Genomic DNA, 27,232 nt, shown 5'->3' with positions numbered 1-27,232 from the left:
GCCGGCCCGACAAGAGTTTAAGTTTGCTCCCCGGGCGTCTGTTTGTTTATTGGCTCTTAAGGAAAAAAGTTTGAGGATCTTCAAACCAACCTCAGACCTGCGCAAGCGGAAATCTCGGAATCTCTCCAGCAAAAGTCATCCAAATTTCAAGTCGTTATATAAGTGGGGGGCTCGCTCTTAGCCGCCTTACCCCAAGCCCTCTCATGACTATTCCAGGCGTAAATGTGTCTCGCTTTAAAAACAAAATTTTTTTTTTTTTAGTTATTATTATTTCCCTGAGCCCGAAGGCGGGAGAAAGCGCAGGCAGCGCCCTGGGCGCCCGGAGGCCCCACCCGCGCGCTGCCCTTTGCGCTGCGGGAGGGACGCGGGGTCCCTGGTGCCGCCCCGCGCAGGGCGAGCAGCCGCGCCCCGCGGTCCCCGGGTCCGCCACTCCACGTGCTCAGGATCAACAGTTGGTTGAGCTCATCACTGACACCTTGAACTTTTCGTAAAGAAAATGGGTATTGCACGGGAGGGTTCGGCCGCGGCCGCCGAGCCGGGTCGTGCTTAATATTCAATGATCTCGCTCGCGCCTCCCCCTCCTCCCTCGCAGAAATTCCACCGAGTCCGTTACTGGCCTCAGACTTTTAAGTTAATTTACTGCCCCCCCCCCCCCTTGGCTAGTAACCAGCGCCTTGAGGGCTAGCCTCCCCCCACCCCAGCTCCCGCCTGAAAATGACATTTCGCCGGCGCCTCCGGAGGGGGCTGAATTTCACTTTGTAACTTTCTGCGGAACCCGAGCCCGGGTGGCAGCTCGGTGGTGGTATCGTATGCAAATACGCATGCTGACGTTACAGATCATGTGGGTTTTGGCGTAGATTCCCCACTGATCGAGACATTTTTTTTCTCCCCCTTTTTTTTTTCCTTCTTCTTTTTTTTTTTTTTTCTTTTAAAAAATTTTGGCCACTGTTCTCCGTCCGGGGGCTTTTTCTGTCCGTCTGTCTAAGGCAGGCTGGCTTGGTCCCCCCCTCTTTCCCACGGAGCCCGAGCCCGGGCGCCGGCTGGGGAGTGGGGAGTGGGGAGTGGGTGGGGGGGGAGCCAGCAGAGTTCCATTTTGGAACGCCCGCGCCGCGTCTCCGCGTTCCCAGCCCGGGTCCCCGCGTTCGCAGCCCCGGCGCAGGTAAGAAACTTCGCCTCGGCGCGCAGCACCCCCCGCCCGGCGCCGCCCGCCCCGAGCCCCGCACGCCGGGCGCCGGCCACTCCAGCCCAACTTTCCCACCGCCGCCGCGGCTCCCGAAAATGCGTTCTTCATGGGACTCGGCCGCGTTTGTGATTGGAAGCGGGGTGCGGGAGGGAGGGTTGGGGGAGGTGGGGGGCTGCGGGCTCTTTTTGCGGATGGGAGGAAATCAAGGACACGGGGCGAGGGGGGGGAGATTTTTTTTTTTAAGAGTTTTGATTACAAGTTTGGATAAATGCGAGCCAGACCGAGGAGGAGGAGGAGGAAAAACATGTCTACGTTTCCCTATGTCGACATAAGCCACAAAAAAATATGGCGTCCGCTTTCGACAGGGCGTTACGTAGACCGACTCTGTTTTTATTTATTTATTTCGTGGCCGGTTCCCTCCCTGGCTTGGCCCGATCGCGGCGCTTTGTGCAAACGGGGCAGGTCCCGCGGGGACTCCACCGGGACGTGGCCCCGTCCCCGCGGGGTTCGGCGGGCGGGGGGCTACGTGAGTGTGTGCTCCCCGCCCTCCCCGCTGCTCCCCTCTCCCGGTGACGATTCGCCGTACTGTGGTGGCAGGAAGCATGACGCCGTGGGTTGAGGCTGCCGCTCCTCTCGGCGCTCCTGGTGGCCGCAGGCGGCGGGCGCGCGGCCGAGCCACCTGGCGCGGGCAGGGCCGGAGCGCGGCGCTGTCCCCACGCCCCGCTCAGGTGCCGGGGAGCCCGCGTGGGGAGGGGCCGTGGGGCGGGGGGGTGCCTGGGGGGCCCCGGGTCCCGCTGTCCGCCGCCGGCTGGCCCACGCCCCCCCCCCCCCCCCCCCCCCCCCACCCCGAGCCCACGGTCGCCCCCGGAACGGCAGCCGGCGCTCTCCGTCGGCCCCACGCGAGGTCCATCTTTGTCGGGGTGCAGCTTCTTTGTGGCTTCCACGGGACTGGGGATCCCCGCCTTTGCCAACCTGCCCTTTTCCCAGCCGCTTTGCAGGAGGCTGCGGAGACGAAGAGGAGCGGAAAGTTGGAAACCAGTGAGCATCACAGGACGGTCCCCTTGGCCTCGGAGCCGTGCGCAGCTCCGGAGGCGGCGGCGGCGGCGGAGGGCGGTCGGTTAGGCTGGGGAGAAAACTTGACGGAGAAGCCAAGTTGTGATTTGCTCGGGCTTCCACCTGACTGAGCGGCTTCAAAGCCAGTGGGGTCTCTGCCTTCAGTGGTTCCGCGATGGCCTTTTGTTCGTCGGGGAGGTGGGGAGGGGGGAGTGGGGGGAACAGTGACTTTCCCTGGACCCCTCCCCTTTGAAAGAGGCGCTGCCCAGCGTGGACCCCAGGGATCCCTAAGTCCTTCGGGTCCTAGAGTTCTCCCCCTCACCTGGTCTCTGATGATCCCCTTCTCTCTGCAAGTCAGCATCTCCCCAGGCCTGAGACATCCTGTGGGGAGGGTTTGGGGGGACCGGAATCCCTCCCCTTCATCCCTTGGGTGGCTCAGCCCTCCCACAGTGACCCTCTTAAAACACCCCCCCCCCCCACACACACACACACACTCTCACACACATACGCTCTCTCCTTTATGCGGAGCAGAAATTAATGCCTGTTGAAGTGAAGAGCTGGGGTTCTGAGAGTTCTTCAAGGTTTCAATCAAAAGGTGGTTTTCTGTTTATGAGGGCAGAGTTTAAGCAGTTCAGTCCCAGGGCACTAATGTCAAAAAGCGTTTGGATGACAACCAAGTGGAATAAATATCTGGTAAAACGGCATGTTTAATGGTAAAAATAGATTAATGGAGCCGCCCAGTGCTTGAATGGGACAAACGTAACTGGTTGACTTAAGTTTGAAGGGAAAGTTCTGGAAAGCTGTGTACACATCTTTTAAGCTGGGGGGGAAGTCTGCAAGTGAGATTGAAGTGTGTCACCAACCGTAGCCGGACCTGTGATCTGTGGGGATATTGTTACTGTTGAGAAGCTCTGCTCTTTGATTGTTCTCGTGTGCACGCGTTCCTCCTGGCCAGGTTTGACGTCAGCTAAGGATCTACCTGACGTTAACAGCCATTAAGGGGAGAATTCAAGGCCAAGATGTTAGGATAAATCAGATATATTAACTAGTCCTCATTTAAGGGAAAAATCAAAATGACACAGCTGTTTGTTGGCTCCTGATGTACAGTGTATCTTGACATGCTGAACGTGACGCCACTCCCAGTGCCTTGTCTGCATCGGGGCCGTGTGACTCGCTGGGATACTGTGCCTTTGACAAGAAGAATAATGACAATGTTTGATAATGGTTGCTAACAACAACTGTTTCCGTATGCCACGCACAATGCTGTGTGTTTTATGTGCTTTATCATTTCACTCTCACCATGACTCTATAAGTACTGTTATTATCCCCGGTTTACAGTTGAAGAAACTGAGGCCCAGAGAGGGGAGGAAATTTGCCCAAGCCACACAGCAAAAAGCAATGTCACTGTTTGAAACCAGGCCTTACTTCATAGCCTTAAATACTCTATTGTAGCAGCTCCTCAGATATGAGAAGTTGTAGTTAGAATGAAAAGTAAAGAGTCAGGAGCAGGCAGGAAAGAGGGAACAGTGGCCACTGCCCTGGGGTCTGAAACCAGAGGAATTTTCCTGAGTTTCACTCCTTTATTCATTTATTTAGCAACTGTGTGTTGATTTATCTGTTCATTCAGCAGCTACACTATTCATCACACTAATAAGAGCCTGCAGTCATTAAGCACTTTTATATGCCAGGGCCCATCCCCAGTTCTTATGATTAAACTATTTTGTCTTTATGACAACCCAGTGGGGTAAGAACTCTCCTTCTCTCCTTTTTATAGATGAGAGAGCAGAGGCACAGAGAGGTTCTTTAACTTGCCCAAGACCAAACAGCTAGTAAGCAGAGTGTCAGACCCCAAAACACGCTCACTCCATGCTGTATGCACTGCTCCAGCCCTTATGGAGATGCTGGTGAGACAGAGCCCCCAACCTCGATGCAAGACACTGCTCCAGGCACCGTGGAGCGGCTGGTGGGACAGAGCCCCCTTACCCTCCAGAGATTTGAGCAGACTGGCAGGGAAACACTCATTAGGCCAAATCAAGCAGGATTAAATGTTATAATTGAGAAAAGTGACAATTGTGGAAACACAGCGAAGGGCATAATTATCATGCTCTGAGGGTATCATGGAGGATTACCTAGAGCAGGTAGCATTTGACCCATGAATGAGGAGGGACAATGTCTGGAAGTGCATCAGATTTCATTGCATTCAGCTGTTAGCAACAGAAATCCTGACCCCTGGTGACTTCACCCTCTAGGGGCTTGTTTGGGCCAGACAACAAGAAGAGTGGGTGGGATGATGTCTCAGCTGTACCACTGGGAAACTCAGCTCTGTCTTGCCACTCTCCCATCCTTGGAGTGTAGGCCTTTAGCTCCAGGTCTATGGTCTCATGGTAGGAAGGTGGCTGCTGCATCTCCAGGCCTCACATCTGCCTTCCAAGAAAGAGAAAGTAGGATGAGTGAGGCACAAGGAACATTTACCTGGTATGACTTTACTATTATGTTTAGTAAGGGCCACACCTCTCAGGGACTTCTGTCCTTAGCTCATCAGCCAGAACTGAGCCATGTGGCCACCCAAACCCACCAGGGAGGGGCAATCATATATTTTGTTAGGCACGTCACTGCCATGAAAAATTGGGGTCCAACTTGTAAGACAGAAGGGGTGAATGTTGGAACACTTGTTGAGTTGTCAGGTAAAGTGTGTGTGCCTAAGATGAGAAGAGGAAGAAAGATATTGCTGATCATGGTCAAACTGTCCTGGGAGCTGTATGTGTTCTGGGGAGGTGGGGGGGGGGGGGGGGTGCAGGCCAAGCTGTGCAAAGAGGTGACACCAGACTTGGGGGTGGATGTGGCGGAGGTTGGCTTTTAGTCTGTAGGTACTGGGGAGCTATGGCAGGCTTCTGACGGAATGTCATGTGTTTTAGGAAGGGAAGACTGACAGCAGTGTGCCTGGCGGAGACAAATCAGCTTGGTTTTTATTTGAAATAAAGTGAGTTCTGGAAAGTTTCAGACCAGGGGACCAGGTTTGCCTTAGGGCAAAAAGAAGACAGCGTGCAATAAGAAAGTAGGGAATGATGGGGGAGATTTTCTTTTAGGTCCTGCCAATAGGGATCCAAAATTAACCCGATGTTAGTCAGCTGTAACCGGCTCTCCTTTCATAGTTACTTGGTTAGTGGAACCCAAAGCCCTGGAAGGGAGAACCCATTTACTCCTCAAACATTACATTTGCTGTTCTGACCCTGGGGCTCTGGGGTCCCACCTGCCCCTCCACCACACGTCAGCAGGATAAGCTTGGTCATGACCCTTCACCTTAGCTTTAAATTGAGAGGATGCTACAGAGGGCCTCCGAGGCCCTCGCGTCGGGTTCCCCACGCTGGATTTCTCCAGCAAGGACCGACATCCCTGATTTGCTGCTCAATTTATTAGCTTGATGATTTTGGGCTATTACCTCTTTAAACCTCAGTTTCCTCGTCTCTAAAATGGAAATCCTTCTAGAAGCTGCCTTATGGGTCATTGTGAAGCTTAAGAAGGAGTTTATAAAAGGGCTTAGCACAGAGCCTAACATATGGATTGTGTTCAGTAAATGTTACCTGTTATCACCATCGTCATCATCACGACCACCACCTTTAGTGACTTTATGGTATCCTTGAGGTGCCAAGTAATTAACGTGCATGGATTTTGTCGTTGATGCCAAGACCGAGACTGTCCCCATCTCATTGACATTCTCCTGCCTCCTTCCCCATGTACACATGCCCTCGTTTGAGGCAAGTCTCAGCAACTGCTGAAATGGAACGCTCTCCCAGAATATCACAGCGAGACCCTGGTGCAACGTGTAGGTACTGTAATGTGCTGTGTCATGGTCAAAGCCGACAGTGCAGCTCTGAAGGATGCTTGGCTCCACACATGCCAGTGTGGTAGGCAATAGAGTGGACATGGTTTTTAGTCATCTCAAGGTAAATTCATTTTTAACTGAAAAAAAAAAATTCCCTCCCAATTCCCCTCCCCCCTCCTCGATGGCCCCCACCCTACATCGAACAGGTTGTGATTTTAAGAACATCCACCCACAATCTGTGTCCTGTTCTTATGCTTGTAGTCATGCATTTAAGAGAGGTTGATTGGCAGTGGTGTGAGTGTGTGTGCATGTGTGTGTGACAGACCCCCAAGGAGAAAAACAGTCCTGACAACAGGACATCAGTTTTTACCCAAACTTTAAAATGGAGTAAAAAAGACTAGAGCCAGAACCAGTTTTCTTGCTGATCCTTCTCTTTATCCCCTGGTGAACAATTTACCTGTTAAAAGCCACGGTTCACACACTTTCTTCCTCTTTCTGGCCCCCTCTGATCCCCTAGTACTAGAAACACTTGGTGGAGATGAAATCTGACTACGCGATGTTTCACTGCAATAGTAGTTAACACAGAATCTGCAGTGAATGAAATGCTTGTGCTATTGATCCATGGGGGATCGATATTAAGGAGTGTGACCCAGGCGTTCACATGAATGTGAGAGGTTTGTGGTGTATTTTAGGGGTGCACAGGCCTGGTTTGGGATAGAAAAGTCGGAAGCACATGCTGGGTTTACCTTCCTGGGTTTAAAGCTGTGCTGGGTGTACCTTGCAGGGCGAAACCAGCACCCTCGTGAGACCCACTTGCTGTGAAGTTCAGTGTGGGGAGTGGATTCATGTCTTCCTGGGGCCACGCTGCGTGAGCTCCTTCTGTGGGAGGACATCCTCCCTGTTGGGGACCCAGGGCAGACTCTGTGGGAGAGAGACGGAGCCCGCTGTTGAGAAGGGTGGGCAAAGAGTGAATGAGAGTTCCTGGGCTACACATTCTCCTTGGCCTGGTCCGATGCCTGCAGCCGCAGCTGCTGGGCTCCAGCACATCCGCAGAAAACCGAGGAAGGACCGGAAGTCGAAATGAAGGAGGAGGCAGCATGCGTGTGTGGGCTATGCACGTGATGGTTTAAATCAGTGTCACAGAAAGACTCGAGGAAACACTCCTCGGTGGGGCTAACATTCATGCCCCCGACAGCCATCTTGCTCCCCCCAGCCTTTCACTCTGGCTGGTGAGATTGAATGAGTACAAAGCTCGTTACACATCCCGACACACCACAAACTCAGTGTTCGCCCTCTTAAGAACATCAATAGCTCCCCAAAATTGAGTCCCTACTATGTGCCGGGCACTCCGCTAAGCACTTTCCCTGCCCCACGTCATCTTAGTCTGACCGTGAAGAGTGCACTGAGAACAGTGGCATGGCCCCATTTTAAAGCCAGGAAACCAGAGCTCACAGAGGTTATGCGCTTGCTCAAGGTCACAGAGAGAAAGTAGCTGAGGCAGGATTCGAACTCAAATCAGCCTGATTCCAAAGCTGGTGCTCTTAGCCATCAGCAGGCCTTTCTGCGATCTTTGGGAGGCCAGCTCCACCCCAGCCTGGATGGAAGTGTGGGGAGGAGGGATGGTGTTAGAACGTGCTTCTGGACAGTCGGATTGCTTTTCCACTAAAGGGGTGTAGAGGTGTGTGCATGAGTGCGTGTGTGTGTGTGTGTGAGTTTAATCAAAACGGGAGAGAATTCCAAACCTGTGCCTGTTGTCCTTAGTCCCTCCCTCCCCTCCCCCAAGAAAAAGACAATTCTAAAGTCTCTATCAGTGTCTGAAACAGAATATTCTCGAGGGGTCACTGCACCTTCTCCAGCCTCTCCTCCCCGGCTCTGGAGAGAAGGCATCCAGTGGGCTGGAAGCTGTAAAGTTGGCGACCCAGGAGAATCTGGGTGCCACTTTCGGGATGCCGAGCAACCTTGCCAGCCAACGGGGAAGGGGATGGAAAGAGCAGGCCTCGGGAGAGTGGAGAATGGCTATGTTGCTGTTTTTATACAATAAAAAAGGATCATTGTAATTGGGGGCCCTCGAATCATAACACGCCTGCCTGTGGCTTTCTCCAGCTGCAGAGCCATTTACGTAGTTAAAGACCGCACAGAAAACTCCTTTCAGTTGACATTACTTTCCCGCTGTTCTTAAAATACAAGACCAGGCTGAATTGCTCTAACAACAAAGCCATCACAGGTTCCCCGTGGCCCCTGGGGTGTACCCAGAGCCCCCGTGGAAACTCCCTGGCCTGTGGAGGAGGACGTTTAGAAATGAGTTTCATTTGCGCTGCACCCTTGTCGTTTTGGAAACAGCTCCTTTAAGATGTTTGCACCCAGCCAGGTCAGAGCTGAATGTCACGGCCAAGTTGTTTATGGTGGGTGGTGGCCCAGAGGGGATAGGGAGAGAGGCCAGGATGCCAGCACTGGTAGGGATGGGGTATGTCTTTGTTTTTTCGTCAGGGAGAGGGGTGGGTAATGGAGGGATATGGCATGATAGCTAGAAGCTGGGAAAAGAAACTGCCCCTTGGCCGAGAAATTCGGGGGCAGGGCTGGTGGTGGCTCCAGGCAGGAGCAGAGAGAAACACAAGCGCTCCTCTGACCTCCTGTAACAGAGAGCGTTGAGGTTTCATTATCCTGGAGAACGGCCTGCTACTTTCTTCCGGGGAACTTTGTGTTACGGAATCGATTGTGAGCATGCGGGAACTGAGCCACGCAGTTCAGGAGAGCTGGGAGATTTCACGTTGTTTCCAAGAGCTGGGGCTTTTGGGTGCACAGAGCCACAGAGTGGAAACGTTTGGATCACCCGGTGGGTTAATGACAGGCATTCCACAGCCTGACTGACGGCTGTGCTCAACACTGTGAAATTGGACGTGGCCTGACTTCAGCACTTTCAGAAATGGGATTTATGGGTCTCCTGGTACAAAGTCTAATGTCCTCTGGGATCCCTGGAGGGAGACGTCAGGGAGATGAGAATAATAGCAACGTGGTGCATCAGTAGGATCAAGGAATGTTCTGGCTAGAAGAAGCTTTGGGGATTACCTAGTCCAGCTGAAGGAAACCGAGGCCCAGAGAGATAAGGGAATTTGGCCAAGGTTACATGATCATATGGCAGCATATTATTGTGCCTCTTCTGTACAGTGTAGCTTAAGGCCCTTCTGTTTCCTTGGGCCTTCCCTGAGCAGCCAGCTCGATCACCGTCCCTTGCCTCCTCCCTTCTTCTCCTCTGTCAATCAGTAAACATTCAGGAGCACCTACAAGAGGAAGACAACAAGGTCCCTGCCCTCAGGAAGTTCATGGTCATGTGGCACTCCAGCAGCAACAGCTGCACCCGTCATCATAGCTGCCCTTACTGACATCGTCGGCACAATGCTGAGGGCTTTTTGTGGGTTGGCGCAGGACACTCCTAAGAGACGTAGGGACTGTGTTATCCCCACTTAACAAGTGAGGAAGCACAGAGTGGGGAAGTCCTTTGTCCCGGGTTTCTGGAAGCCAGGCAGTCTTACACCACACCTGGTGCTCTTCAGACACATGTGCGTGCTGCCTCTCCTGCTGTCCTTGCACCTGCAGCTCCAGGGGGAGGGCTGTGGCTCCTCCTCCACTGATTAGAACCAGTGGCTGAGCCACCAGCCAGCGCTGAGGAGAACAGCAAAGACGGGCGGGCGTGCTTTCAGGCCTTAACAAAGGGCTTTCTCGTGCATGAGGGGTTTTTCCCCCAATTTATTGAATGCCAGGCTTCAGACACCCTCACACCATAGCCCAGGTCATTTGTTCAGTAACCTGATGAGCAGATGGTGTGAGGGGCAGAGCCAGAACTCCAGCACAGGTCTGTGGAATCCAAGACTGGAGCAGTTTTAACCACATCATGCGTGCTGCCCCCGGAAGTAGCTGATTAGGAGTCCTGTGTGGGCAGGGACGGGTCACTTAGGGACACAGAATCACCAGTGACTGCCCAATTTAGTTTCTCCAAAGTCCCCCTAAAAATAAAGGAACTTTGAGGCACTTTGGGCAATTTCCAGTTGAGCAGAAGATTTGACCATAAGAAGTCCTACTCACGATGCTTAGGGCTCTGGCTGTGCTCTAGGCCCTGTTAACTCTACACATAGGTCTCAGCGTTAGCAACATTTGAAAAATAGCTTGAGATATAATTTACAGACCTTAAAATTCACCCATTTAAAGTGAACAGTTAATTGATTTTTAGTATATTTACAGAGTTGTGCAACCATCACCACAATCTAATTTTAGGACATTTCCATCACCCCAAGAAGAGATCCTGTGCCCATTAGCACTCCCACTCCATCCTCCTCTCCATCCCCCTTCCCCCGGCCCTAGGCAACCACTAGTCTACTTTCTGTCTATAGATTTGCCTTCACTGGACATTTCATATGGATGGAATCGTATAATATGTGGTCTTTTGTGTTTGGCTTCTTTCACTTAGCATAACGTGGTTGAGGTCCATCCATGTCATAGCATGCATCCGTACTTCGTTGTTTTTATGGTTAAGTAGTATTCCTTCGTATGGATATACCACCGGTATTCGTCCAGTAGGGCTGCTATAACAAAATACTGCAGATTGGGTGGCTTACACAACAGGCATTTATTTCTCGCTGTTCCAGAGGCTGAGAGTCCAAGATCAAGGTGTCAGCAGGTTGGGTTTCTCCTGAGGTCGCTCTCCTTGGCTTGTCGATGGCGGCCTTCTCAGTGTGTCCTGGCATAGCCTTTTCTCTGTGCACGTGCATCCCTGGTGTCTCTGTGTGCCCAGATTTCCTCCTATAAGAACCCCAGTCTGATTGGATTCGGGCCCAGGCTAAGGGCTTCACTGAAACTTAATCACATCTTTAAAGGCCATATATATGGCCTTCAGCATAGATATTTGGGAAGGATGCAGTTCTGCCCGTGATACCACATTTTGTTTATCCATTCACCTGTTGATGGACAATTGGGTTGTTTCTACGTCTTGCCCATTATAATAAGGCTGCTGTGAACATTTGGGTGCCATGTTTGTGTGGACACTGGTTTTCGTTTCTCTTAGGTAGACCCCTAAGAGTGGAATTGCTGGGTCATATGGTAACTCTCTGTTTAACTTTTCGAGAAACTGCCAAACTATTCTCCTGGCTGTTTCCATTTTACATTCCCACCAGAAACCTATATAGAATTCTGATTTCTCCATATCTTTGTCAACTCTTGGTATTGTCATAAGCCCCATTTTACAGATAAGAAAACTGAGGCACAAGGTGGAGAAGGTCAGTCACCCATCTCTAGCCCTGTGAGAAACAGGATTCATACACACACCAGTCTGACCAGTCCACTCCCCAGGGCCTGGACTAGGGTGAAACAAATGAGGCACCCAGTGTGCGAAATTTAAGGTGGCATCCACTCTCAGGCTGGCGCAAGTGCAGGGTCAGCACCTGAAAGGGAGTCCCTCTTAAATTTTGCCTCCTGGGTGCCTAGCTTGCTGATTCCCTCACCCTTGCCTGGCCCTGCCACCACCCTGCTCCTTGTGTGTGGGGTGCTATGCTCAGTGTTGGGGGCAGAAGACAGACACAAAGATGACCAAGCCACTGCCCCTTCCCCAAGGTGCTCTCAGTCTGGCTGGAGAATCTGTGCGTTTGCAGCCCCACACAGCTAGCCTAGCTGGACTTGCAGAAGCAGAATCCCTGCTCCAGTTACAGGGGGTAATACCTGTAAAGGACAGCACAGTGCCTGGCACCTAGGCAGTGCCCTCAAGATGCTGACCGGTGCTGTTTTGTTGTCAGGAACACATCTCTGATGTTCCGTACGTGCGCTGTGACGCTGTCTCTGAGTCCCTGCAGCTGGAGGGATATCCTTGTGCTTTGGATCTCTGACCAGCAGCCTCACCCTCCATCCTATGGAAGGGGCCATCACCCAGTGACCAGGAAGGGGCCTGGGGTGAAGGAAACTGGCCATCCAGGCTCGCAGACTTGCCGAGCCTGTCCCGAGGGTGGTGGGTCCATCCACATAGCCAGCTCTGGCTCCACTTCAGCTCATGGGAAGAAAATACCTGAGGGGTAACACTTGTGGGGGCCCAGGTGAGCCTGGGAACGGATGGCTCGGGTCGTCCCTGCTGGATTGGGTTTCCCCAGCTGGGAGAAGGGGCCCCCTCGGTGGCCTTGGCTGTAACCTGATCAGCCTGCTGGTCTTTCAGGGTTGGGGAGGGGTGCACTGATTGATCCTGGTAGGAGATTTGGTGAATCAACTTCAAGATTTCTGGATATAGAAGATATGCGGGGCTGACTCCCTGGCATAGTTGTTAAGTTTGATGCGCTCCACTTCGGCGGCCTGGGTTCAGATCCCCAGCATAGATCTACACCACTCATCAGCCACATTGTGGCAGTGACCCACATATAAAGTGGAGGAAGATCCACACAGATGTTAGCTCAGGGCTAATTTTCCTCAAGCAAAGAAAGAGGAAGATTGGCAATAGATGTTAGCTCAGGACTAATCTTCCTCAGGAAAAAAAAAATATGAAAAAAAAGAAGATATGTGTCAGTTCCAAAAATGATAGAAATGATAGGAGCTTTCTTGCTCAGTTCCATCAAGGGCCACATAGATTCTGCGCTTGGCCTAAATGGACCCTCCTCTCTTAGTAACTGAAGGTCAGGAGTCCTGGCTGGAGGGAAGGCTGCTTGCTGGCAGAACCACAGGACCAAAGGCAGGTGTTCAGACCTCCTGGCTTGTGCCCGCCCCAGTCTGTGCACACACCATGCTTAGCACACACCTTCAGGCACACCCGAGTGTAGGCTGTCTGTGCTGTAGGGTCACTGTGTGTCTCGGAAGCCTGCTTTCTCATGCTGTCCCCCGCTGGTCACACATGTATGCTGACACCAGGACGAGACCACTGGCTTGCTGGACACTGGGGCTTTACACTGTGATTCCCACATCCCCACCCCACCCTCTGCCACCTGAACACCTAGCTCTGGCTGAGTGGTTGCTCAAGAAATGGTCGTTTAATTGATAAATTGAGTTGAATCAAAGAGTGTCTGCAGGTGTGCTGTGTGTTGAACTAGGAGGGGACGTCCTGCTGGGCCTACTGCCCAAAAGTGAACAGAAACTTCCAGAGTTGATCTTTCACATCTGCTTTCTTCAATAGAGGGAAGGAGGAGTTCTTATTGGCAGGAATACGTGTCGTGGCATCCATCACCGTTCTCTTTCTGCCTCAGCTACACGGATTCTAAGACACCAATCTGATCGTGTTTCATGAACCTCCTATGAACCTCCCCTGGTCACCAGTTGCCCAGGAGTCGTAAACATAAATGCTTTCCGGGGCTTCACAGGTAGCATAAAAGAGCGAAGGGGTCAAGTGTAGGACCATAGGAAGTGGTGGTGAGGGGGTCAAAGTTGAAAGCATAGGCCCAGTCTAAGGACATTCAAAATTGATTTTTTTTTTTAAATGACATTTTCTGTCCATTCTGAGGATTGCCACTTAGTAACTTCTGACCCATAGGATCAGTTCCAAATTCCTGAGCCTGACATGGTGGCTCTTTGAGAGCTGACCTCTATCTACCAGGCATACTCTGCTATAAGTACTTCCCCCTCTGCCATATGCCCACACTTCAGCCGCACAAGACTGACCCCTAACCCCTGACTGTGGGTCCTTCCCCCAGAAAGATTCATCCTCCACACTTAGCAAAACCTGCTCATTCCTGCTGTAGAGACACTTGTGCAATCCTCCGAGAGGCTCGTGTGCCGTGGAAATGACCTCGTAGAAATCATAGCATGTGGATTCGGGTCTGTTTGCACATCTGTCTCCCTGAAAAACTATGAGCCACCCCTCCACCCCAAGGGAGAGTTTCCTGTTTGTCTCCGTGTTCCCAGCACCAGCACAGGGCTGGCCCATTGAGTAGGTCCAAAATGAATCTGTGCCACGTGATTGGATGGTTATATGAATGAACAAATGACCCTTTCTTCAGATCCCTTTTGGGAGCCTGTGCTCTGGGTCTGCACAAGTTAGCAACATGAGTTGCTGCTCACTGCTGCCCCTGGTGGCATGTCTTAGCCAATGCCTGGAAGGACAGTCACTGGACCATTTGGGAACAGGAAGCAGTCAAGGAAGCTTCCATCGGTCCCAGGCTGCCTTTGTCTGAGGATCAGGCTCTCTTGGCCAAACTTTGCCGACCTGCTTGCCTCATCTGGACGTCTGGCCTCGGCGTGCAACCTGGGTCCACTTCCTCCCTCTGACTCAGCTGTACCCTTTGTTTCCCTTGGGCACACGGGCTCCAGCTTCTTGTGTGGCACCTACAGTGATATCACAAGTGTCGTCGCAGGATATTTTGACTATTTCCAATATTCAACTTTTTTTTGACTGAGTCTGAACTTGAGACCAAACTCTAAAGGTGGTAGGGAGGAAGGAGGCGAAACTGATGGAACCTTGCTGTTTGGCAGCCATGGAACCAAGCGTGTTGTATTCTCTACCTTGTTTTATTTTATTCTCCCAACGACCCTGCTTGGGAGAAATTTTTATATCCATTTTACATATGAGGAAACTGAGCCTTCAGGAAATTAACTTGCACAAGTTACACAGTAAATGGCAGAGCCAGGATTTAAAGCCAGCCCTGAGTGACATCAGAGCCCAGGACTGTCACATCGCAGTGCTGAAGTGTTTGGTAGGTAAAGGGTAGAGAGATTCTGTGTTGAGTGCTTTAGCAAGCGGGATTCAGAGCTGCCACCCCTGTCTTCCCTTCCAGAGTTTAAGATTTTGCTTTTGAAAGGCCACACGACCAGAAGGAGTAACAGGAGCATCTTTTTCCTTTCCTTTGGAAGGTGCTTCTTGGCACTCATACAGCGTCTCATTCTCAAGATGCTTGTCCTCTGGCAGTTTTCCACCAATTTTTTTCCTCTGGGGAGGAAAGAAAAAACAATACCTGCCATGAGAGAGATGGCCAAATTTACTAAATCCTAGTAATCTCCTGGGGCCATTTTGTATGATAGGAAAAATGGTCTCATTGGGATTTCAATCATATGTGTGTGTATATAGAGAATAACTGGCCATTCTGTGACAAACGAGCTTGAACCCTCTGGAATAAGCACTGAATAAAATATATGAGTAGTCAGGTTAGGCTGAGCTATGATGCAGTGACAAATAAACCCTGATATCCTAGTGGCTTTAACAAAGCAAGGTCTATTTCCTACTTGCGTGAAGTGCACTAAAGGGCCACAGCTCTTCAAGGTTGCCTTCTTCCAGGCTGGGACTTAGGAGTCCAGGGGGCCTAAATTTGGGAGCCACATCATTTCCGACAGTTGGCTTTCACGCTGCTGGAAAGGCAAAGCAAAAAGGAGGGTCACAGACACGCTCTTTCAAGGTGTCACTTTGCTCACATGACCCTGCCTAACTGCAAGGAGCCTGGGAGCCGTGGGGGAGCCTGTGACTTTTTGGTGACTAGGACATGTCTCTATCCAGCAGTCGTTGTTCCTCTCAGCCTCGCTGAGGATCAGGGAGTAAAGAGGATCGGTGGCAAAGCCCAGACGTGATTGGAGCTTCCTGACACAGTCCAGGGCCATTTTTGGCTCAAAGGACAGCGCTCAGTTGTCTCACCCAGTGGTGTGTGGAGGGAGTCCCGATGATCTGAAAGACCCCCGAACATTAAAGGACACATTTTTTGCAGCATATTTACCTTTCTTACATTTTGCAGAATACCATTACAATTTGGTTTTGCATGGAGCATCCTGTCTGGCATAAAGAAAATTAAAATTTAACGAGCCCCTAATTACTGCCAAGCACTAATGATGCTGAACACAACAAGAGTAACTCTCACGGCTGGCATTTACCACGGGCGTGCGATGTGCCAGGCAGATTCTCCACGCTGCGTGGATTAATTTACATACTCCACCCAACTCCCCTAGGAGGGCCTTACTATTCCTTTCTTCCTGAGAGAGGCCTGATGATCTGCATGTCATAGATGAGGAAACTGAGGCTCAGAGAGGACAAGAGACACAGCTAGGAAGGGGCAGAGGCCAGCATCACAGGTCTAGCTGACGCTAATGCCAGCGCTCGATTTGTGAGGTTGGGAGTGTGTTGGAGGATGCAGAAAAGGCCAGGGATTAAATACCAGGGCTATTTAAGCGAGTAGTTGAAAGCTTTTTGAGGATTCAGCTCTGCCAGTACATTCCGGGGTGTGTCCAGGAGTGTTATGGATGTTGGATACCTCATTCATACAGGAAATATTTGAGCTCCTACTATGCGTCAGACACCATGGTAACCCTAGAGATTCTCCAGTGGTGAATGAGATGCTGTTTTCAATCTAGACTCATTTATTTCTCTGTGGAACTTTCTAAATGTTTTTAAATGCCCTTGAAAAGTAACTTAAGAACCTTGATCGCAGCATCCTGCTCCAGGAATGCTCATGTGTTTGAATCTTGGCTCTGAAAACATTGCATGTGGCACCTGGGCTCTGCTAGGATAGCAAGGACCCTCTTCAACCAACTGGTCCTGTGATTAACCAGCCGAGCCTTTGTTGGTCACCAGTTTTGCACTAGTTTCTGTCTCAGTCAGCCAAGCAGTATTAAAGCCAATATTTATGATCACCTAGTCCACCCCTCTGAGGAGTTATAGGAGAGGAAACCCAGGCTCTCTCTAAGCCGGGAAATGCGGGGCCCCTCTGCTACTTTAAAATGTTTCAATATGAAAGCTCAGTCTAGAACAGAAAACTGTATCAGTGAAACAAATGGTGCATCTCCCTCCTCTGCCATCACCCTCAGGAATGTTAAGGATACAGCTTTAACTGTTCTGAGCCCTTCACTCTTTGACAATATATCCTTCTCACCACCTGCGGTGCCCAGCGCAGGAGGGCTGACAAGCCTCGTGTCCCCACTGGGCGCCCAGCTCTGAGGGGTGGTCCAGGCAGCAGCCGTATTCTTCCTTCCATCACAGAGAACGTAAAGGACACGCGTGACGTCAAATTACTAGCAATGGAAACTGGCCCAGAGCCCTGTGCTTTTTGCTTGTGCCTCACTCTTTGGTTGTTACCTTCTTGTTTGTTTTTCAGTATTAGAATTTCAAGCCGAGTTCTCTGACAGAGCTAATGGTTTCAGACATTTAGGGGTGCCAGTGGGAGAGAGAGAAGTCCAGAGAAGTCTGTCGATTAAATATGGTTTTGGTGACCTTCACGTTTTTTGGCTCGTAGATTAAATTGTGGAGTTTGGCCCCCAGAAAATACATGTGTGACTTGGTTATCTCTGCGGAGTAGAAGACTCGGTTTTAGGAATCCTGGGGATCCCATGAGGAAGCTGACAGGGCTCAGTCTTTCTGACTGAGGAGCTCTCGGTCCAGGTGACCTGGCTGGATGCTGAGGTCAAGGCAACTTTCTTCTTTCTGAGATTCTGGAGGAGTCCTGTGCACCAGCCCCCCAAACCGCCACCTTTGCTTTGCACAAATAACAGGATTTGAATTTACTTTTGAGGAAAGAAAACGCTTTTGGTTCCTCCTAGCTCAGCTGGTACAGCTAGATGGCCTCTCCTGCCGTTGACAACAGAAGTCATCAGTCACCATTATGTCCCTTTCATCCTAGCCCCGTCCCACCCTGCCTGGCTTCACAGGGTAGTTGCAGCCAGGGTCAAGGTGGCCTCCAGCTTTTTCTAGGCTTTTCTTCCCAAAGGAAGCTAGTGCTGTGCCTGCAACTCTTGGCTTCTGCAGAAATGCAGGGGAGTAGCTGTATCTGTGTCCTGGGCAGCATAGGGGAGCCCCCAAGCTGTGTGTGTGGCCACCCCTTGTGCAGAGTAGGTGCTCAATAAATATTTGTGGAATTTCTGAGGCAGGCAGCACCAATGGACCCACTGTGACCTATATCTGGGGTGTAAGCTATTGGAGATTTGGCACATTGGTCATTTGTCCTGGCAACTGATGAAACATCTTTGCACCATGTGCTATTGGTAATCCTAAATCCAGATGAACAGTGAAGGCCTGCATGAATCATGAGAATAGCTAGTGGTCATTTATGAGCCAAGCAGTTTCCCAAGGGAGGATGGCGGGGAGGAGGGGGTCAGGGAGGGAGGGAAGATGAGAATCATATTAAGCTGCAGGAGCTAAAAAAGAAAGAACATGTTTCCCCCCCCTTTCAAAACCGTGTGGGAGGCTTGCCTGAAAGACTTATAAAAACAAAACAAAAGCGTACCACTGGAAGTTATGTCATGTGTAGACAGGTGCACACACTCACACACAGCTACAACACAGCACAGCGGAAAAGTCTCATATCTGTGAGTCTTGTTTGACAGGGCATGGGTATTTGGGTGCAAATTTAACAGCAGAAAATACCCATTGAGCCTGATCGTTCGTTTGGTAAGTGCCGGGTTGTAGATAGCCAGTTCTGTAAACCAGGGCTTCCAGCGAGTGAAGAGATTCTGCACTAGTGTAGCATGTGTTTAAAATAACAACCCAAGAAAAAGTTCCCTTTTTTTTTTTAGGAAGATTAGCCCTGAGCTAACATCTGCTGCCAATCCTCCTCTTTTTGGCTGAGGAAGACTGGCCCTGAGCTAACATCTGTGCCCATCTTCCTCTACTTTATGTGGGATGCCTGCCAGAGCATGGCTTGCCAAGCGGTACCATGTCCGCACCCAGGATCCGAACCAGCGAACCCCGGGCCACCGAAGCAGAACGTGTGCACTTAACTGATGCGCCACTGGGCCAGCCCCCAAGAAAAAATTTCTAATTCGAGATTTTCAGAAAGGAACTATTTATTTCTAATTACCTACTTCATTATGAGTATCTGTAACAAAATTCTCAGGGCATATTGGGCAAATTATCATTTTTAATAAAATAATTACTTAAGTGAACATATTCCTGCAAATTTCCCATAATGACCCTGTTTGTGAAATGGGGTTTCATGAGTCAGGACTTGACAACCTTCCTCAGGAACAGGATTTTGACATGGGGCTTCTATCTGGGGACTCTGGGAACACGAGGGGAATGTTTTCCTTTCAGAAGAGAAATCTAGAGACTAAGGAAGCAGAGATGTTTATAGTGACCCCCACCCCCACATCGATTTGGAGGGCGATGGCTGCCAGTTCTTCACAGTCTCTCTTTCCGTTTGGATGAACCGACATGGAACTTTTCCACTATTCTGGAATAAGTATGTGGCCAGAAAGAAATTCCACACACAGGCGGGGGTCAGCAGGCCTGGGGTCACCCAGTTCAGCCACCCACTGCCTGCTGACTTCAAGGAGGTCATTCATGCCCTCTCTGGCCTCGGTTTCCCCACTTGTAAAGCAGAGGTGGCCTTGTAGCCTCTAAATCACTTTTCCTCTCAGCAGTCTGTTGGTTGGGTTCCCTCTGCGCGCTCCAGGTTGGCAGGACTTCTGCAGGTAGGGCTGCCTGGCAGAGGCCTGGAGCCACCCTGGCTCCCTCGGAGCAGCCTGTTGACTCAGACCTTTCTGGAAGCCTTGAACAAAAGAACTTGACTTTCCACCAAAGTCGCCCATGGAGCCGTTGTGACGTTTCCTTGGAAAGCCTGCGTGGTGTTGAGCAAGCTGGTTGCTCTGTGCAGCTCCCACTAGTCCAAGCTCCCAAGGCAGAGGGGCTGCAGCTGATTTACAGGGAAGCATCGAGAAAAGGAAACAAAAGGACTGGCTGGGGGGCGGGGGAGAGCTGGCAGGTTCTCAGGTCCCAGCGCCTGGCTGGAAAAGTTAATGGGCCATCCTGGCTGCCCTCCCACCCTTCCTCCTCTGGAATGCCATGTTTATTTACAGCTCTGTGGATCCCTATTTCTCTTGGGAAATCGCTTCTTCCAGGGCTGGGGGAAGCTGGCAGGATGGCTCTAAAGAAATCTCCCTTTGCCCCTAGTGAGAGCTTTTGGGGACCAGGGAGTGGCAGCAGGAAATGCTTTAGGAGAAGAGGAGGAAGTGAACCTGCAGGTGGTGGTGGGGACGCCTGAGTGGTCAGCCTGGATGGATACCGGCTCCTTCCCCCTTTCCGGTTCTGAGCCTGGAAAGGGGGTGGGGACTCTGGGGTGTGAGGACTTAAAAGTGAAAGCAGCCAAGCACAAGCAGCCGGATTTCCCTCTCCCTTCCCCCACCCCACCCCACCCCACCCCACCCCAGCAAACAACCCCAAAATGACGCCAGGAGCAGAGGTGCGAGCGCTCCGAGGTGAGTAGGTGGTGTGAGCCAGACTTGGCGGTTTAACCATCTGGCGTCTTTCTGCTCAGGGTTGTGAGCATGGCTCTGGGCCCACCTCACTCTCAGGGCTCCTCGTTGCTTCCTCCAGAGGCTTGTGCTGGAATTCACATCTCAGCTCTCCTGTCGCCTCCCCCAGGAGGCCCTCCTTGAAGTGGTCTCAGCTCCCCATGCCTCTAGACCAGGATTTCTCTATCTCAGCACTGTCCACGTTTGTGATAGGATAATTCTTTGTCGTGACAGACTGTCCTGTGCGTTACAGGATGTTTAGCAGCATCTCTGGGCCTCAACTCACTAGATGCCAGTCGCACCTGCCTTCTAGTCGTGACAACCAAAAAGGTCTCCAGATGTTGCCACATGTCCCCTGGGGAGCAAAATTGTCCCACGCCTCCCTCCCCCGCCATTGAGAACCACGGGGCTAAATCACGTTTTCTATTTTATTTTCTTCACAGCCATCTCCCCTCTCTGAAGTGACCTTGTTTTTTTCTCTTGATCCCACTGGTGCACAGCCCTACCAGCACTTTCTAGTCACAGGAGAAGCTTTTTAAGCAATCCCAACGCCCGGCCCTACCCAAGTAAAATAAAAATCTCTGGGCAGCTTGAGTTGAAGATCACTGCTCTCTCCCCCGAGGGGAAGCCGCCACCTGAGGGAGGACCGTGGCAGCCTTGGCCACTGTTGTGTTGTCTGTCCATGGAATAGCACCTGGCACATAGTAGGACGTGGTGCTGGGACTCAGTGAAAGAACGAACGCTCCTGAGAACCCATCATCACTGCTTGGTCTTCTTTGTGGGGATTCTTTCATTTTTATCATTCATTCGTTCAACAAACATTCATTAAGTGCGAGGTATGGTGCCAAATCCTGGGAATGCAAAGTTGAGTCAAACTTGAGCCTCGTCTTCTAGGCGCCTCCAGTCTCCTGGGAGGCAAATATGCAAATACACAGGGTTGCCCATGCACTGAGATTATTGCTAGACTGGAGGTAGGTAGAAAGCAGTTAGAACACAGAGTAAGTAGTTCCTAAAAAGACTCTAGAACGAAACCTAGTTTCTGTTAGTGAGGAGTTTTACTTGCATTTTGACACCTGAACATCCTCACAACCCTCACAGCCCGGAAGGTGTGGCTCCCATTTCCCAGCTGAGCAAACTGAGGTGCCACATAACTTCCTATGGGGGTTACCTGCCTCTGCGTGGCCTGGCCTGGATTCACATCAGCTCTGCCTCTCTCGAAAGCCTATGTTCTTTCCAGCACATGATGCTGCATCCAGAGCTGAAACTGGAACGCAGGATTCAGCGTTCCCTCTGTGCACGGCGGCAGCTTAGTGCCCTCGACCTGCACGGGGGATGAATCCTGCTTCCGCTGTGAACCAGCTGTAGACTCGTGTTTCCTGCCCCTGAAAGGTCACCCTGGAAGTCCCTTCATTCTCTGCTCGTTCATTCTACGAAACCAAGAATCGAACTTGGTTTGGGTTCCCCAGAAGGAGACCCCAAGACAGAGATTCAGGTGCACATAGTTTATTTGAGACATGGAGGAAGCTCTGGGGGTGGCGGCGGGGAGCCAGGAAGTGAGACCAGGATGAGAAGGCGGCAGGATGCGCAGCATCTTCGAGTAAATTGCCACAGTGGGCAGCTGGGGCTTCACCCACCCGGGCCTCTGGGTGCGTGGAGACTACAGGTTCCTCGGCAACATCCCGCCTGAGGGTGGACACAGGTGTGGTTCTTACTCATCAGCTCCCGTCAGTCACTGCTGCAGGCTGCTCCCTGGGGGGCTGTAATTCCCCCGCACTTCAGGCCTGCCACTCAGGAAGCAAAGCGGCCCGGAAACCAGAGCAGGCCCCCAGCAAAGAGACGCAGGTGTCAGCAGTTAGACGTGAGGCCGCTGTGCACTGAAGTGGGAAGGGCAGGGACATAGGCGGGGCACAGGCAGCATCTGCTGAGACTCAGAGGAGCACCTTTTAACTATAATTCATTCTTTTAGTTGTCAGTCTCATTTATTGAGCACCTGTTGTATACAGAGCTCCGTGCTAGGTCTGAAGGTTTGAAATAGAAAGGCATTCTGTCCTTGGCAGTGATGCACAGATGACCAGAGCACTCCCTAATTCAGCATCACCTCTGCCAACATCAAAATGACTAAGTCCCAACTCCTCGGCTCAGCATTCGTGGCTCTTCATCGTAGGCCCCGGCCCCTCTCTTGTCGTTCCCTCCCCCTCGAGTTCTCTGCTCCAGGATGTTTGAACTGCTTGCAGTTCCTGAAACAGCTCCTTCTCTCTCTCTCCTGCCTCTGGATCTTTACACATTCCAGTCCCTCTTCCTCGTTTCCAGAATAACGCCCCATCCTCTATGAGTCAGGTTAATACCACCTCCTCCGGGAAGCCATCTCTGACTAACACTCCAATCCCAGGTGCCCTTGGCTTTTGTCACGTTCACTGTTCCTGCTCCTATCAGAGTAGTCATCACACGAGATCGTTATCACGTCTTGTCTGGAAGCTTTTGGGAAGTCGAGAAGGCACGTGCTGTTTTCACTGGGCATTGAAGCTGTGCCTGGATATCAAAGCTAGGCCTGAATTTGAAACTCAGCTTAACTACTTCCTACTAGTGGGGCTGAGAACAGGCTTCGAGCCTCGGTTTTCCTGTCTGTAGAAATGGGCACAATAACACGTCCCTCACAGGGGTATTGTAAGCATTAGAGAAAGCTCATGACAACTGCCAAGAACACAGGTACAGATGTCTGAGTTAGGATCCCAGCAGGAAATGAAGTAGTGAGGGGAGCTACTGAATGGACTATTTATGGGGTGGCGGAGGCGGGTTAAGCGGAGCCAACAAGAAATGGAGAAGCCCCAGGCTAGCAACAGCTGACAGTCCCACCTCCCCTAGGACCGAAGGAGCAAGAGGAAGGTGACCACTGGAACTATAGGTCACCTCTGTAGTTATAGGTGTAGCTATAGGTGTAGATAACAAGGTGTAGGTAGGTGTAGCCAAAGCAGAGCGGCTGTCCCACATGATAATAAGGAGGAGGAACTAACACAGAACGCATGCCCACTATCGCCGGGCACTGTTCTAAACACGTTAACGCATTTAAGCCACGTTTATGGGGTAAGTTTTCTTCTTTATCCCATTTGGCAGATGGCAAAGCTGAGGCACAGAAATATTCCTTTTCCCTGGGTCCCCCTGTTGGGGCGGGACCTCACTGTCCTTTGACCCTCTGAGAGCATGCTGGTTTCTCCCACTGGTAGAACTCGCCTAAAAGCCAGAGGGTGGGGACTCCCACTGGAACAGTCCACAGGGGCCACAGAGCAGAGCGGAGAAAGGTGGAGAGTGGATCTGAGGACAGAGGGAGGCGATCCAACATGATAGGCAATTGGTAAGAGGGAGCTGTTCTTGTGACCGTTACTATTACTTTTGTTGTTGTTGTTGTTGTTGTTGGATCATCAGAGTGTAGACGATGCCTGGCTCCCAGGTAGGCTCAGATATTTTCCAATTGAATGAATGAACCACTGACCTGTTAACTACAAATTATAGCCACATCACTTGGGCCCTAAACAGCATGTTTATTGAGGAAGGTAATTGACAATATCATCCCTTTAAGTGTCTGGACACATAGGAAATGGTTCGCTCCTAAGAGTTTTAATACTATGACAGGTTTGTTGACTCAGTGAATTCTTTTTGACATTTATTCAGGATTTCCAGAGTATATGGAGGGGAAAGCAAAATTCTATCATCCACGTTATAGGCAGAAATGGGAAAATAGGGTTTTCCATTCCGATTGAAATGTTAGGCACTTGGAGGCGGCCTTTGAATTTAAGTGGAGGGTTTAACACTCCTGCCTAAGACCACGCAACCTGGAGACCCCAGGTGATGCCCTGCCCAGTGGGGACCCCACCATCAGGAGAGAGATCGCGGTGCTGACACACAGGGCTTAGGGCTGGCCAGGTATGGGAGGCTGGCTGGCCACATAAGGCTCGGTAATCATACCTGATGTTTCCTGTGAGCTTCCATGTGCCAGGCCTTGTCCTCAGATGTGACACAGGTTTACTCATTCAATTACCATAACTACCTTTTAGGGTGAGTTCTATTGCTAGCCCCATTTTGCAGATGACAAAACTGAGGCACAGGGGGATTCAGTAATTTGCCCAAGGTCAGCCCAGGTGGTAAGTGGAAGACCTCTAATTCAAGTCCAGAGTGTGAGTCTGGATACCTTCTCTTAACTGCAGTGCTCATTGGCTCTCTGTGAAAGAATGGTAGAGCTAAGGCCTCCACTGCAGCCCTCTGTTTTACATACGGGGCTCAGAGAGGCACAGTGACTTGCCCAAGTCACCCAGCCTTGTTAGCAGGAGAGTTCAAATGGGTCTCAGTGACTCCTTCTTTCTCTGAACCATCCTGTCGCCTTGGGCAGGTCACTTACCTTTTTGTCAGTTTGCTTACTCATCTATAAAATGGAACTAATAATTATGCCTTTAAATAGTTTTGAGAGACTAATATCATTTCTGCCCTGACTCGTCTTAGATATGAGGACCACATACAATGTATATGGACGCCTCGGGTAAACTGCAGGGTGCTAGACGACAATAACAGTACTAATAAACAATAAGAGTGTGTATCAAGCGCTGGTTATGGTCAGGAGAGTTCAAAGCACATCTGTTAACCCACATCATTCATCCTTCATAATCTATAATTGTCGCCATACTCCTGCCCGGTTTACAGCTGAAGAATCAGCTACAGAGGGGAGTAACTTGCCAGGTTACCAAAGCTAGTAAGTGAGTGCCCTTACTAAGACTTGAAACTGACTAGTCTGGGTGGAGCTGCCAACTAGTAGCTACATTATTAACAAATATTGTCAGTGTTGTTCCATTTTGCACCACACACACATTTTCTCAAGCAATAACTATAACCACAAAGCAAAGGAACCATTTCTTTATAAAGCCTGAATCTGGAAGGGACTGGTCTTTTTTGCAGCATCGTAACAGAGATAAATGCCCTTAGTATCATCTTAAGGATGAGAGACAGGAAGCCTGAGGTTCCTGGAGAGGAATATAAGAACCCCAGAGACTCACCCTCTGAAGTCTTTTTTTTTTTTAAGGAAGATTAGCCCTGAGCTAACTGCTGCCAATCCTCCTCTTTTTGCTATGGAAGACTGGCCCTGAGCTAACATCCGTGCCCACCTTCCTCTGCTTTATATGTGGGATGCCTACCACAGCATGGCATGCCAAGCAGTGCCATGTCCGCACCCGGGATCCAAACCGGCGAACCCCAGGCCTCCGAAGTGGAACATGCGAACTTAACCGCTGTACCACCGGGCCGACCCCATCACCCTCTGAAGTCTTGTTGGCAGTTATTTCATAACAGAAAGGACAGAGATGTATGAAATGGCTGGAGGAAGACAAACCCAAAGAGACTAGAAAGAAGAGTTGAAAAGAAACCCCTCAGGAGAAGAGGAAGCTCACTTGTATGTAATCCCATGAGGTTATTTAGTTATTTCCACCATGAGCGATTTTATACAACAGGTGACCTCAGAAGCATCGTGGGCCTATGTGCCTGATGTAACCTGAGCCACACCCTTTACTAGGCCCCAGACATGTCAGCCATGGAGCCTCAAGCTTGAGAGCAGGACCTGGAGTGAGGCAGATGTGACTTTAATCTTGGCTCCACCCCTTTTCATCTGTGTGACCTGAGGCCGCGTTGTGCCATCATTTCATCATCTGTAAAGAGAGGTCATAATTCTCTCAACATCATCCAGTCTTTTTAAGGTTAAAAGAAATGCTGTACTTAGAGAAGTTACCCCCAAAAGACCTAGAAATAGAAAGAGTTAGAAAAGCTTGCCTTTGGGGAGTGTGTTGGGGAAGATAGTTTTTATTATAAGCTGGTGGTTTTCATTATGAGCCTCTGTAGTATTTGATTTCTTGATCGTGAGCATGTATTTCTTTGCTAAAAATATTTTTGAAGCGTTTTAAGAGATCATGGAAATCCAGCACCATGCGCAATGTTTGGCAAATAGTAAGAGCTTAATAAGTGCAGGCTGTTCGTTTCTGTGTACCTGACAACCTGCTGTCACTATTCTGGATGCTTCAGGGAGGGATAAGGGTTGCTGTTTCAGCTGAGTGCAGCCTAATGCTCCAGAATTACAGTGGAAAGGGGGACAGGGGCTTTGAGACAGATCTCTTCTTGCCACGTGAATTGTCTTGCTTCCTTCTCCTATGCCGTTCTGCCCTCCCTGCATTTGTCTTGCTGAAGAAGGTGGACCGTGGCTTATTTCAGGTCTCACTTTGTACCTGGACTCAGCAACTGTCGGTCTCAGCTGCCTTAAACCTCCTGGTTCCCTGGGCTGCTCCTCAGGCCGTTTTGCCAGGGCTTAGAGAGAGAAGAATGGTGGTCATCAGGATCCAACATGGGCTCACCCACGAGCAGGTCGAGCCAGATTGACTTCATTTTTTTTAACGGCCTAAGAGCCGGTAGGTGAGGAAGAAGCCACAAGTCAGGAATCTCTGGTTTTCATCAAGGGGTTTGAGAGAGCTGCTCATGAGCTCCTTGGGAACACGATGGAGAAACGTTGGATGATACCATTGGAGATGTTTGTGGGTTAAATGGCCACACCAAAGGGTGTCGATGGATCTGAGTGAACCGGCTAGACTGAGGTTCCTGGTGGTGAGCCTGCGGTCTCTGGGCTCACCCCTATTCTGTCCACGTTTTGATTTGTGGCTTCAATGAAGACCTCAGTGCTAGTGCTAGAAGCCATCCAGTGTGCGGGCTTTGGGGCTCACACTGCTACTTCCGAGCTACAATGACACATGAAGATGCTTCACCTCCAAAAGCCTCAGTTTCCTCATCTGTAAAATGGGGGATAATAACACCTGCCTCATTGGCTTGTTTTGAGGATTAAATGGGGTGAGGCAGGGAGAATGCCGGGCCCCAGGCCTGAGACCTTGCAAACATTCAGTCAGCGGTTGCTATCATTTCATTGTGGTCAGAGATAACGTGATGCTGGGAGTGATAGTGAACTTGTGGGATGATAGAGACAGCTTCCTAGAAGGTCT

At 50.6% G+C, this 27,232-nt stretch overlaps 2 protein-coding genes across 6 annotated transcripts in view; one reads left to right on the top strand and one right to left on the bottom strand.

Moving 5' to 3' along the window:
* The first annotated feature begins 660 nt into the window (after positions 1–660).
* Positions 661–27,232, top strand: part of ZHX2 (zinc fingers and homeoboxes 2) — a 152,224-nt gene continuing 125,652 nt past the window's right edge. For 4 of the 5 annotated variants that reach the window (XM_046642013.1, XM_046642010.1, XM_046642011.1 and 1 more), the window contains exon 1: positions 666–1,159. The gene's annotated coding sequence lies outside the window, so the exon portion shown is untranslated. Of the gene's footprint in view, positions 1,160–27,232 lie in introns of all 5 variants that reach the window. The other variant, XR_006885585.1, reaches the window with a different exon arrangement.
* LOC124227919 (branchpoint-bridging protein-like) lies at positions 1,203–2,692 on the bottom strand. The gene is made up of 2 exons (XM_046642014.1): positions 2,559–2,692; positions 1,203–2,185 (listed from the first exon to the last, which is right to left on the bottom strand). The coding sequence occupies exons 1-2, from the start codon at positions 2,595–2,597 to the stop codon at positions 1,706–1,708; spliced, it is 519 nt and encodes a 172-aa protein (XP_046497970.1). The 5' UTR covers positions 2,598–2,692; the 3' UTR covers positions 1,203–1,705.

Source organism: Equus quagga, chromosome 16, assembly GCF_021613505.1.
Source record: "Equus quagga isolate Etosha38 chromosome 16, UCLA_HA_Equagga_1.0, whole genome shotgun sequence".
NCBI lineage: Eukaryota > Metazoa > Chordata > Mammalia > Perissodactyla > Equidae > Equus > Equus quagga.
Note: the sequence above shows the minus strand (reverse complement) of the source record. Positions and strands in the feature narration are given on the sequence as shown.

Coding starts and splice junctions, on each gene's coding strand:
- LOC124227919 (XM_046642014.1), bottom strand. CDS start 2,597: ATGCTGACTTGCAGAGAGAAGGGGATCATCAGAGACCAG. Junction 2,186..2,558: donor AGGGGATCATCAGAGACCAG/GTGAGGGGGAGA, acceptor TCGTCTCCGCAG/CCTCCTGCAAAGCGGCTGGG.